This window comes from Ranitomeya imitator, chromosome 2, assembly GCF_032444005.1.
Source record: "Ranitomeya imitator isolate aRanImi1 chromosome 2, aRanImi1.pri, whole genome shotgun sequence".
Lineage (NCBI taxonomy): Eukaryota > Metazoa > Chordata > Amphibia > Anura > Dendrobatidae > Ranitomeya > Ranitomeya imitator.
Window position 1 is genome coordinate 27,113,457 of NC_091283.1, and position 12,684 is coordinate 27,126,140.

Genomic DNA, 12,684 nt, shown 5'->3' on the forward strand with positions numbered 1-12,684 from the left:
GCCATTAACGCTATGTGAACCCAGCCTTAGTCCTCACAGTGCTCGAACTCTGTGAGGATTCTCTGGCTTCTGCGCTGGGAGCTGGGATCATGTGCAGTGACGTAACTTATATAGCATGGGCACTAAAGCAAAAGCTCTAATGGGGCCCTCAATTATTGCAAGTCTTTAATATCATTGTTCTTTTTATATAAGCCAAAGGGGCTTTTGGGGCCACCTAGGCTCCAGGGCCTGGGTGCGATGGTATTATAGTTTGTATCTGGAATTACAATGGAAAGTGAAATTGGCTAATCTGTTTTCTTAACCCCTTAAGCCCCAAGGGTGGTTTGCACGTTAATGACTGGGCCAATTTTTACAATTCTGACCACTGTCCCTTTATGAGGTTATAACTCTGGATCGCTTCAATGGATCTTGGCGATTCTGACACTGTTTTCTCGTGACATATTGTACTTCATGATAGTGGTAAAATTTCTTCGATATAACTTGCGTTTATTTGTGAAAAAAAGAGAAATTTGGCGAAAATTTTGAAAATTTTGCAATTTTCCAACTTTGAATTTTTATGCCCTTAAATCACAGAGATATGTCATGTAAAATAATTAATAAGTAACATTTCCCACATGTCTACTTTACATCAGCACAATTTTGGAACCAAAAATTTTTTTACAACACCAATATTTTTTAGGGACCACATCACATTTGAAGTCATTTTGAGGGGTCTATATGATAGAAAATAACCAAGTGTGACACCATTCTAAAATCTGCACCCCTCAAGGTGCTCAAAACCACATTCAAGAAGTTTATTAACCCTTCAGGTGTTTTACAGGAATATTTGGAATGTTTTAAAAAACATTAACATTTAACTTTTTTTCATAAAAAATTTACTTCAGCTCCAATTTGTTTTATTTTCCCAAGGGTAAGAGAAGAAATTGGACCCCAAAAGTTGTTGTGCCATTTGTTCGGAGTACGCCGATACCCCACATGTGGGGGTAAACCACTGGGCGCATCGCAGAGCTCGGAAGGGAAGGAGCGCCGGTTGACTTTTCAATGCAAAATTGACTGGAATTGAGATGGGACGCCATGTTGCGTTTGGAGAGCCCCTGATGTGCCTAAACATTGAAACCCCCCACAAGTGACACCATTTTGGAAAGTAGACCCCATAAGGAACTTATCTAGATGTGTGGTGAGCACTTTAACCCACCAAGTGCTTCCCAGAAGTTTATAATGCAGAGCCATAAAAATAAAAAATATTTTTTCAATGCAAAATTGACTGGAATTGAGATGGGACACCACGTCACGTTTGGAGAGCCCCTGATGGGCCTAAACATTGAAACCCCCCACAAGTGACACCATTTTGGAAAGTAGACCCCCTAAGGAACTTATCTAGCTGTGTTTTGACCACTTTGAACCCCCAAGTGCTTCACTAGTTTATAATGCCGAGCCGTGAAAACAAAAATAAAAATTTTTTTCACAAAAATTATTTTTTAGCCCCCAGTTTTGTATTTTTCCAAGGGTAACAGGAGACATTGGACCCCAAAAGTTGTTGTCCAATTTGTCCTGAGTACGCTGATACCCCATATGTGGGGAAGAACCACCGTTTGGGCGCATGGCAGAGCTCGGAAGGGAAGGAGCACTATTTGGAATGCAGACTTATATGGATTGGTCCGCAGGCGTCACGTTGCATTTGCAGAGCCCCTGATGCACCTAAACAGTAGAAACCCCGGACAAGTGACACCATTTTGGAAACTAGACCCCCTAAGGAACTTATCTAGATGTGTTTTGACAGCTTTGAACCCCTAAGTGTTTCACTAGTTTATAACGCAGAGTCGTGAAAATAAAAATTAATTTTTTCCCACAAAAATGTTTTTTTTAGACCCTCAAATTTTTATTTTCCCAAGGGTAACAAGAGAAATTCGACCCCAATAGTTGTTGTCCAATTTGTCCTGAGTATGCTGATACCCCATATGTTGGGGTAAACCCCTGTTTGGGCACATGGGAGAGCTCGGAAGGGAAGGAGCACTGTTTTACTTTTTCAACGCAGAATTGGCTGGAATTGAGATTGGATGCCATGTTGCGTTTGGAGAGCCCTGATGTGCCTAAACAGTGGAAACCCCCAATTCTAACTGAAGCCCTAACCCCAACACACCCCTAACCCTAATCCCAACCATAACCCTAACCACACCCCTAACCCTGACACACCCCTAACCCTAATCCCAACCGTAAATGTAACCCTAACCCTAACTTTAGCCCCAACCCTAACCCTAACTTTAGTCCCAACCCTAACTTTAGCCCTAACCCTAACCCCAACCCTAACCCCAACCCTAGCCCCAACCCTAACCCTAATGGGAAAATGGCAATACATTTTTAAAAAATTTTTATGTTTCCCTAACTAAGGGGGTGATGAAGGGGGGTTTGATTTACTTTTTTAGCGGGTTTTCTAGCTGATTTTTATGATTGGCAGCCATCACACACTAAAAGACGCTTTTTATTGCAAAAAATATTTTTTGCGTTACCACATTTTGAGACCTATAATTTTTCCATATTTTGGTCCACAGAGTCATGGGAGGTCTTGCTTTTTGCGGGACGAGTTGACATTTTTATTGGTAACATTTTCGGGCACGTGACATTTTTTGATCGCTTTTTATTACGATTTTTGTGAGGCAGAATGACCAAAAACCAGCTATTCATGAATTATTATTTTTTTTTTTTGGGGGGGGGAGGGGGTGTTTATACCATTCCGCGTTTGGTAAAATGGATAAAGCAGTTTTATTTTTCGGGTCAGTACGTTTACAGCGATACCTCATTTATATCATTTTTTTATGTTTTGGCGCTTTTTATACAATAAAAACTATTTTATAGAAAAACTAATTATTTTTGCATCGCTTTATTCTGAGGACTGTAACTTTTATTTTTTCGCTGATGATGCTGTATGGCAGCTCGTTTTTTGCGGGACAAGATGACGTTTTCAGCGGTACCATGGTTATTTATATCCGTCTTTTTGATCGAATGTTATTCCACTTTTTGTTCGTCGGTATGATAATAAAGCGTTGTTTTTTTTGCCTCGTTTTTAAAAAATATTTTTTACGGTGTTCACTTAAGGGGTTAAATAGTGGGATAGTTTTATGGGTCGGGTTGTTACGAATGCGGCGATACTAAATATGTATACTTTTATTGTTTTTTTTTTTTTTTAATTTAGATAAAGATATGTATTTATGGGAATATATATATATTTTCTTTATTTAGGAATTTTTTTAAAATTTTTTTTTACACATCTAAAATTTTTTTTTTTTTTTACTTTGTCCCAGGGGGGACATCACTGTATAGTGACAGATCGCTGATCTGACACTTTGCAGAGCACTGTATCAGATCAGCGATCTGGCGTGCCCTGCTGCTTGGTTACCAGCGCCTGCTCTGGACCCGGAAGTAGTCCCTGCAGGATCCGGAAGTAGCCCCGCGGCCATCTTGGATCTGGGGCCTGCAGGGTGGAGACGCTCGTACAAGGTGAGCACATCGCCTTGTACCGATCGTCTCAGGGAAGCCCGCAAGGAGCCCCCTCCCTGCGCGATGCTTCCCTATACCCCCGGAACACCGCGATCATGTTTGATCACGGTGTGCCGGGGGTTAATGTGCCGGGAGCGGTCCGTGACAACTCCTGGCACATAGTGCCGGATGTCAGCTGCGATAGTCAGCTGACACCCGGCCGCGCTCCCCCCGTGAGCACGGCCGATCGTATATTATGTACTATCCCGTCACTGGGAATTAAGTCCCAGGTCTCCTTGACGGGATAGAACGTCATGGGATTAAGGGGTTAAGAGATGAGCCACCACTGGAGATGTCTGACAGCAGCTACTGTATTTTTCGGACTATAAGACGCACTTTTCACCCCTAAATTTCTTGGGGAAATGGGGGTTCGTCTTATAGTCTGAAGGTAGCTTACCAGGGGAACGGTGGTGGCAGGAGTTGGGTGGCACTGCAGGCGATGTTGTGGGTCCTGGGCTAGAAGGAGGGGGTGTTCGAGGGTGCGTTGCTGCAGGGTGATGCTGTGAGTCCCAGGCTGGAAGAAGTGTGTTCAGCGGTGGGGGGCTTCACTTTCATTTTTTTTTAAACCTGGAGCTCCCACTATTCCATGGTTTCAATGTAGTAGACTCTGGGAAACTTTTATGCCGAAGGTTGCACATGCGTAAATTGAGATCTCCCCTCCGGTTGCCATTTTGTATGGAAATTAATCTGACTGCAGCTTACCCTGGGGGGGGTGGCAGCAGGAGTCAGGGCGATACTGTGGGGGATGCTGGAAGTCCCAGGCTGGAAGGAGGTGTGTTTCATTTTACCGAAGTCCACCACTTTGAAACCATGCAAGTGTGGGGGCTCCAGGCTTTCACAAAATGTCAGCAGAGCCCCCACATTGGCAAACACCCCCTTCTACCAGCCTGTGATGGGCATCGCAGCATCACCCTGAAGGGTCGCACCTCCTGTGACCCCGCTCCACCACCGCGCCGCAAGCTGAATTTGGACTGTAAGACGGACCAACATTTGACACATCATTTTTTTCCCCTATTTTTATTCTAAAACTTTCAGGTGGGTTTCATAGTCCGAAAAAGATATGGCAATTCTCTTCTTCCCACTGAAAACACATGCAAGCTTGGCCATAATGATTGTGTATGGGGATGGGTAGTAAGAAGTCAGGAGAATGAGTGTCTAGAGTATAACAAACATTTAGCAAATACATGTTAATTTACATGAGTCAAAGAAGGGTCTGAGGCTTTGAGTATAATTTAATCTAGTTCTCTATTACGTGTCAAGCTCAATGGACCCTTTAAACATTATGGATACTTTAATATACATGTTCGTGCTACTCCTCAGCGACAACAGATGCATCCGACAAGCTACAACTTCAGATAACCAATATGGGAATTGCCATTTTACCCCATAGAGTTGGCAATGCACTTGACACGGAGAAGATGGCAGACATGACTCCGCATTTTTCTCCTGCTAACCCAGCAGTTGCCAGAGGGTCCCAATCTACGGTTAACCACTAAAGCAAAGTGCAAACATAATTCTAATACCTGAGAACATTTGACTGTACAGAAATGAATGATAATTGTGTATAGTCCACATTGTTAATTTGTATAATTAGATAACCATTATATTTCACCTCCATATAAAGAACCCTTAATGGGACTTTTCATTAGAAATAACAAGCAGTCCAGAAGGAATTTCCTTTCTATAGAAAAAAATATAGAATTTAATTCCTGCATCAATTAAATATAAGTTGGTCACCTTCAAATAACTTTGCCGTCCTGGTCTGTAAATGCCATGGAGACCAAATGCCTTCCTTTCTACATGACATTCTCACATGGGTAAGGCTGCTTCCACACATCAGGATTTTGCCGTCAGGCTGAATCCGGCGAAGTTTGAAAAAAACGGATCTGTAGCAAATTGTGAAAAACTGGATCCGTTTTTTCGCCGGATCTGAGTAGCGAGATGGATCCTAAGAGTATGGTAAGAGAGACCAGAATGGAAAATGTTGCTACGGGGCATGCTCAATGTGGAAAAACGGAAACGGTGTCCGGATTCAGTCATTTCACGGATCCGGCGCCATAGACTTCCATTATAGCAAACGCCGGACGCCGCCAGTTCCGTCTCTGTCGTTTTTTTAGACTGACACAAAAAATGTTACTATGTCCGTTTTCTCTGGCCACCGGAAAAACAGTTTTTGACGGATCCAGCGAAAAACGGATGAAACATGAGGCAATCGGTTGCTCATACAAGTCTGTGTAAAAAACGGATCCGGCGGTAACTTTTGCCGGATCCATTTTCCAAATTCACCGAATTCAGCCTGACGGCAAAAACCTGATGTGTGAAAGCAGCCTAAAAAAGCTGCTCAAAATATTCAATGTAAAAAAATATTTTTCAACAAAATCACAAGCTTTACAGTTTGCAACTTTGCTGCTATTTAGAGCAAACCCCTTGGGAGGAATCTCTTGGACCAACTCTGGTGGGCACTAGTTCCCCTAGTCTACATTGCATTTTTGACAGCACTATTACATGGGAAAAATAGTTAGTGGGACTAAATAATTCTTTTGATCCTCAAAATATTTAAACAGCTGCCAAGTATGAGGATATTATAAGGTTATTCTGGCGCTCTTACAATATATGGGTATGATTGTAAAGTGCTTGTAAAACCTTTACAGATTACCATATTTTTCGGCTAAGAAGCACTATTTTCCCTCCAAATTTGGAAAGAAAATGGGGATGCATCCTATAATCCAAAAGGTAACTTACTGGGGGTGGCAAAGGTGGAGTGGGGTCACAGGAGGTAGGGTAGCTGCTTCAGGAGGCCGCCGGCAGTGACAACAGGAGTGGAACGATGCTGCGGTGCCTGTGCTCTCAGATGTCGGCTTTGGTCAGCGGAGTCCCCTTTTTCATTGATTTCCTAGTGGTGGGCTTTGGGAAAATGGCCGCCAGAATCAGAGCATGTGCAGATTGAGATCTTAAGAAACTAGATCTCGGGAGACGAGATCTTGTCTCCCAAGATCTCAATCTAAACATGTGCCAACCATTTTCCCGAAGCCCACAGAAGAGAAACCAATGTGAAAATGGGGATTCCGCTCACCAGCGCTGACTTCTGAGAGCACAGGAACCGTGGCATCGCCTCACTCCTGCCGCCGGTCTCCTGAAGCAGCGACTCTGCCTCCTGTGACCCTGCTCCACCACTGGTCTTCTGAAGCAGCGACCACGCTCTATTGCCACCACCCCCAGTAAGCTAGTATTAAAACGGACTATAAGACATCCAAGCTGTCAATCAAGCAGGTGTACCCTTTCCCTCACTCCTCCCTCAGCAAGCAGAATGTCTTGAAGCTGGCAATCAGTGCACTCCTGCTGAAGATAATGAGACAATCCCTTTAAGTCAGTATTGGCAGCGCTTTGGAGGCAGCTCCGTCCAAAGCGTGGCCGGCTTTTGTATGTGTGGTGATTCCGCATGTGTTCATTGAGTCATGCGGAATCACCACATCCTATACAATGGACTGTGATATTTATCTTGCGGAGACTGAGTGTCTCCTCAAGATAAATTGACATGCTGCGGTCTATAAAGACGCGCCGCATGTCCGTTTACACAGGGAAGCCACGGGTGTCCCTGCACGCATAGTGGAGATGGGATTTAATAAAATCCCCTCCACTATGCTGTAACATCTGGCCGCTGCGGATTGTACGCTGCGGTTGTACACAGCGTCCAATCCGCAGCAAATACTGACCGTGGAAACATACCCTCAGTGGTCTATATTCACAATGTTTCCTAGTTTTAATTCAATGCCATAGGGTCCTGCCTTTGGTGCAGATTTCCTTATTAGATCTGTGTCAGATTCTACTTACACCCTTCATTGTTGCCCAAATAGCATGAAAATAACATTTTGGATTTGATACAGGAAAGATATAAATCTTTGTACTGCGTAAGCAAGTAGATAGAAAAATAAAAGTTTGCAATTTGTTACCATCTTTTCAGTTACCCATTAAAAGGTATCAACCACTGAGGACTCTCAATTCTAAATATTTTGGATTTGAACATGTTCTGCGCATACTTTATATACATATGGGTATCATTTACATTTTTAAACATGTTCACAACTGTACTGTAATATCCACCACAGTCCACATAGGGCACTATTTCTGCAAAATGTCAGCATATTTGTAATTAAGTCAGATTATTAATTAATAGATAAGAATCCTCTTGTGTCCTGATCTGCCAACCAACCTCAAACAAGAAATTAGAACAAATCAGAGTATTGTAACACAGCAGCATCCAGTCACTCACTGTGCAGGGGAACTGGAGTATGGCACCATTCAAGTGAACACAGTAAAAGGAGCCACAGCACCAACTGGACACTAGAGAACATCTTCTCCCTGGTGGTCTAGTACTAGTATTCAATCAGAAGAGGTGTATAACTCTGGAGTTTCACGATAATGGGTACAGTAAAATGTTTAATTCTACAAACTGTGAATCACTTAGAGCACATATTCTTCCTGGTGGTCCAGTGGCTAGGTTTCGATTAATAGAGCTGTAAAAGTATATCAGAATGATGGGTACGATTAGATGTATATTTCTATCAAATGGATAGAACAATTAGAGCATATGTACTCCCTGGTGATCTAGTGGTCAGAATTCAGTTACCAGAGGTGTAAAACACTGGAGTATCAGAATAATAGGTACAGTGAGCTGTTTAGTTCTATCATTTTGTTACCAACTAGAGCACATTTTCCCCTCTTGGTCTAGTAGCTTGGATTCATTTACAAGAAACATAAAACAGTGGAGGGTCAGAATAATGGATATGTTTAGATATTCAGTTCTACCAACTGGAAACTTATTAGAAAACATCTCCCTGGTGATCTAGTGGCTAGGATTGGGTCACAATAGGTTTCTAACAAATGGGTACCATAACGTTTAGTTCCACCGCCTGGCCACCAATTAGAGTACATCTTCTCCTTTGTGATCCTGTGGCTCATAATAAGTGTAAAACAACAGAGTACAAGGATAATGAGTATCGTAAGAACTTCAATTCTACCAAATTAACACTAATTAGAGAACATCTTCTCCCTGGTGGTCTAGTAGCTAGTATTCAATCAGAAGAGGTGTGTAACTCTGGAGTTTCACGATAATGGGTACAGTAAAATGCTTTCATTCTACAAACTGTGAATCAATTAGAGCACATATTCTCCCTGGTGGTCCAGTGGCTAGGTTTCGATTATTAGAGCTGTAAAAGTATATCAGAATGATGGGTACGATTAGATGTATATTTCTACCAAATGGCCAACAATTAGAGCATATGTACTCCCTGGTGATCTAGTGGTCAGAATTCAGTTACCAGAGGTGTAAAACAGAATAATAGGTACAGTGAGCTGTTTAGTTCTACCATTTGGTTACTAGAGGACATTTTCCCCTTTTGGTCTAGTAGCTTGGATTCATTTACAAGAAACATAAAACACTGGAGGGTCAGAATAATGGATATGTTTAGATGTTCAGTTCTACCAACTGGACACTTATTAGAAAACATCTCCCTGGTGATCTAATGGCTAGGATTGGGTCACAATAGGTTTACAACAAATGGGTACCATGACATGTTTAGTTCTACCGCCTGGCCACCAATTAGAGATCATCTTTTCCTTTGTGATCCTATTGCAAGGATTCGGTGATAAAAGGTGTAAAACAATAGAGTACAAGGATAATGAGTATCATAAGAAGTTATTTCTACCAAATGAACACTAATTAGAGAAAATCTTCTTCCTGATGGTCAATCAGCTCGGATTTGTTCCTAATACGTTTAAAACACTGGAATATCAGGACAATGCATATGGTGAGATGTTTAATTCTACCAATAGGACATCAATTAGAGCACAACTTATATCTGGTGGCATAATGGTCAAAAAAGGTGTAAAACACTGAAGTATCAGAATAATGAGTATGGTGAGATGTTTAGTTTTAGCGACTGGGCACCAATTAGAGAAAATCTTCTCGCTGGTGGTCTAGTGGCCAGGATTTGGTCATAAGAAGTGTAAAACATTGGAGTATCAGGATAATGGGTTTGGTGAGATGTTTAGTTTTACCATGTGGGCACCAATTAGAGCACATCTTATGTGTGGTGGTCTAGTGGCTAGGGTGCAGTCAGAAGAGGTGTAAAACGTGGTGTATCAGGATAATGGTGCCGTAAAATGTTTAGTCCTAGTGTCCTCTCACAAGTCGCCCCTACTGCTCCGCTGCACATTGGTAAACGTCTCTATATAATGCATACTTCCCTATAATAAGGCACACTATGAGTCTTGACGTCATGACCACCATTATCCGAGTCCATACCTTGTTGGGCTTCACCGCTCTCTGGAGGTTCTCTATCCATTTGTCCCTTTCAGCAGCTGAGCGGCAGGCAAAGCACTTAGTACCCGATGCGGTGGTCACCTAAATAGATAGCAAAAACATTGTACAGTTTTTTCTTACAATTTCTCTTAGTTGACCCTGCAGTCGTTTGAATGTTGATATACTGCAACACTTAAAAGGAGTTGTCTGTGGAATAAACACAATGATCAAGTTCCTTTAAGAGAATAAAAGGACCAATATTTATTTCACAGATTCCACGCTGTGCCTGTTACAATGCTGTCCAGTACACTACAGGTCTCTTTTTCCAGCAGCATCATTACTGTAACAGGAGATAGGACCCGGTGGCATCACTGGAATGGGCTCAGATGGAATCAGTGAGGTGAGAGGTGTTCCTTTGATTTTTTTTTTTAAAGGTATGTGGTAATTTTGTGAAAATATTTTACGCCATAGTCAATTTCTATAAGTGCAGTTTATTATGGAGGTCAGTGTACAACTGACATAAGGGCCCAATGGGCTCCATATGAGCACAGACTTGACACACTTGGGACTATCATTAGGAAACTGAGTGACAAGAAAATACATTGCCACCCCAAGCAATGGCTATTTCCTCTATCATCTGCAGCAATCACTATTAACTGTGTAATCTATTAGTTGAAAACCTCTGATATTGTCATCAATTGAGCAGAGGGTCAGTAATGTACAGCTGGTAGCCAATGCACATGGTGCAGGCACAACTCAAGTGCATGATTGATCCCAGCAAAGTACATTTATTACCTTGTTGCAAGTTAGACAGGGCAATAAATGTGCAGCCAATGGTGCCAAGGGGTTAAATGGGACCATCACAGGAGAATAAACGTGTCTTAGCCATGTGATATGCAGATGTAGACCACTTGTATCAGCACATGTGCCTCCAGAGTGAGACAATTACAAGATAAGTGTTATAGGCAGATATAAGGGGTATGTGATGGGTCACTCAAATACTACAGGAGTAATGATACAGGAAAGATATATATCTTGGTACCGTGTTAGCGAGTAGATAGAAAAATATTTAGAATTGAGAGTCCTCAGTGGTTGATACCTTTTAATGGTTAACTGAAAAGATGGTAACAAATTGCAGCTTTCGAGACTACTCAGGTCTCTTCATCAGGCAAAGACTAAAAGAAATTCTGAAGAATCACATATTTATACACAACACAGCACAGAACTGTCATTATGGGAGTTATAATAATAATAATGACAGTTCTGTGCGGTGTTGTGTATAAATATGTGATTCTCCAGAATTTCTATTGGTCTATGCCTGATGAAGAGAAAGGTATCAACCACTGAGGACTCTGAATTCTAAATATTTTACAGGAGTAATGATCATCGTGGATTTAGAAAGTGCCTGGGTGCATCTCTCACCTCAAAGCAAAACTCCTGCCCTAGGATGCTGCTGTGCACAGGTTTCACCACTGAATCTTCATCCAGGTTCAAATCCAAAGCCTCCGCCGCGCTGCTGGGACTGAGCAAGGACTCGTGGGAGTGTGACTCTTTAAAAGCCTGCATGAGACGCGCCCTGTGGATCACACAACGCAGTAGGTCCCAAATGAGTAATCATCAGTCCAAACTATAATCTTAAGACTATGGTACAAAATAATGTCAGAATGGAATCATACACAACTGGCATATTGGCATCCTAGTGGGTAATCATTCAGACGCTCAGGAGCAACCAAGACAGTCACTGGTGTAAGGGTATGTGCACACGTATTCTAGGTCCACTGAGGATTTTTCTGCAGCAGGTTTGATAAATCCGCAGTTGAAAACCGCTGCTGATTTATTGCGGATTTACTGCGTTTTTTCTGCGGTTTTCACTGCGGTTTTACAACTGCGGTTTTCCATAGGGGCAGTTGTAAAACCGCTGTGGAATCCGCAGAAAGGAGTGACATGCTGCGGAATGTAAACCGCTGCGTTTCCGCACGTTTTTTTCCGCAGCATGTGCACAGCGTTTTTGGTTTCCCATAGGTTTACATTAAACTGTAAACTCATGGGATACTGCTGCGGACCCGCAGCTGCGGAAACGCTGCGGATCTGCAGCAAAATCCGCATCGTGTGCACATACCCTCAGTGTATTTTTTTTTTTAAATGGGTGTCACACAAGCCGGTCAATGAGCTGAGAGCAGCAGTGCTTTCTTTTTTTACTGCTGAGCATTTATTTTCCATGTCTAGATGAGAAGGAACATCTGAAATCTTCATAACTAAACTGATAAAAAAAAATGCTAAAATTATCAAGAATGAACAAAAATCTAAGTATGTGATATTAAAAACTCAACAAACTACAAAGAGCCAAGCAAAACTAGGAGAAAAGAACTTGGGATGGAATGGCCAAAAGATAAGACATAGCAAGAGGTTATAGAGGGACGTGGGAAGGATGAGTTGCTAGAATATAAGGGCATGTCACTAAACTAGGAAATAATTCAATATATCATTGGTCTTGATGAGATGTCATGGCTGGGTTAGGCACTCCTGATTCATAAAGAGGTGCACGCCTCTTAACAAATCTGGAGCCTCTGACGAGTAGTGTGCGTCTCCATGCCCCTGACCATAAATCTTACACCAGTGCCTGACTAGAATAAGAATTCTGGCCCAAGGAACACCACACTTTGTTATTAGAGAAGCTGTATCACCACCGCCCTCATCCCGCCTGAGCTCCACACATTCGGAAGGACCTGGGAGAAACTGGCATGAAAATTCCTGAAGGTGCAAAACATTTTCACAACTCCAAGTTGTGGCACAATTTTGCGAATTTTCATTGCCAGTTGCACCAGAATTCTTGCAAAATGACTTTGATG

General features: G+C 42.2%; 1 protein-coding gene across 13 annotated transcripts in view; it reads right to left on the reverse strand.

Moving 5' to 3' along the window:
• SYNGAP1 (synaptic Ras GTPase activating protein 1) overlaps positions 1-12,684 on the reverse strand; it is a 327,642-nt gene that overhangs the window by 101,345 nt on the left and 213,613 nt on the right. For all 13 annotated transcript variants that reach the window (XM_069746244.1, XM_069746242.1, XM_069746241.1 and 10 more), the window contains 2 exons: positions 11,258-11,411; positions 9,839-9,937 (listed from right to left, as the gene is read on the reverse strand). In XM_069746244.1, coding sequence (XP_069602345.1) covers positions 9,839-9,937; positions 11,258-11,411 — 253 coding nt within the window. The remainder of the gene's footprint in view (positions 1-9,838; positions 9,938-11,257; positions 11,412-12,684) is intronic.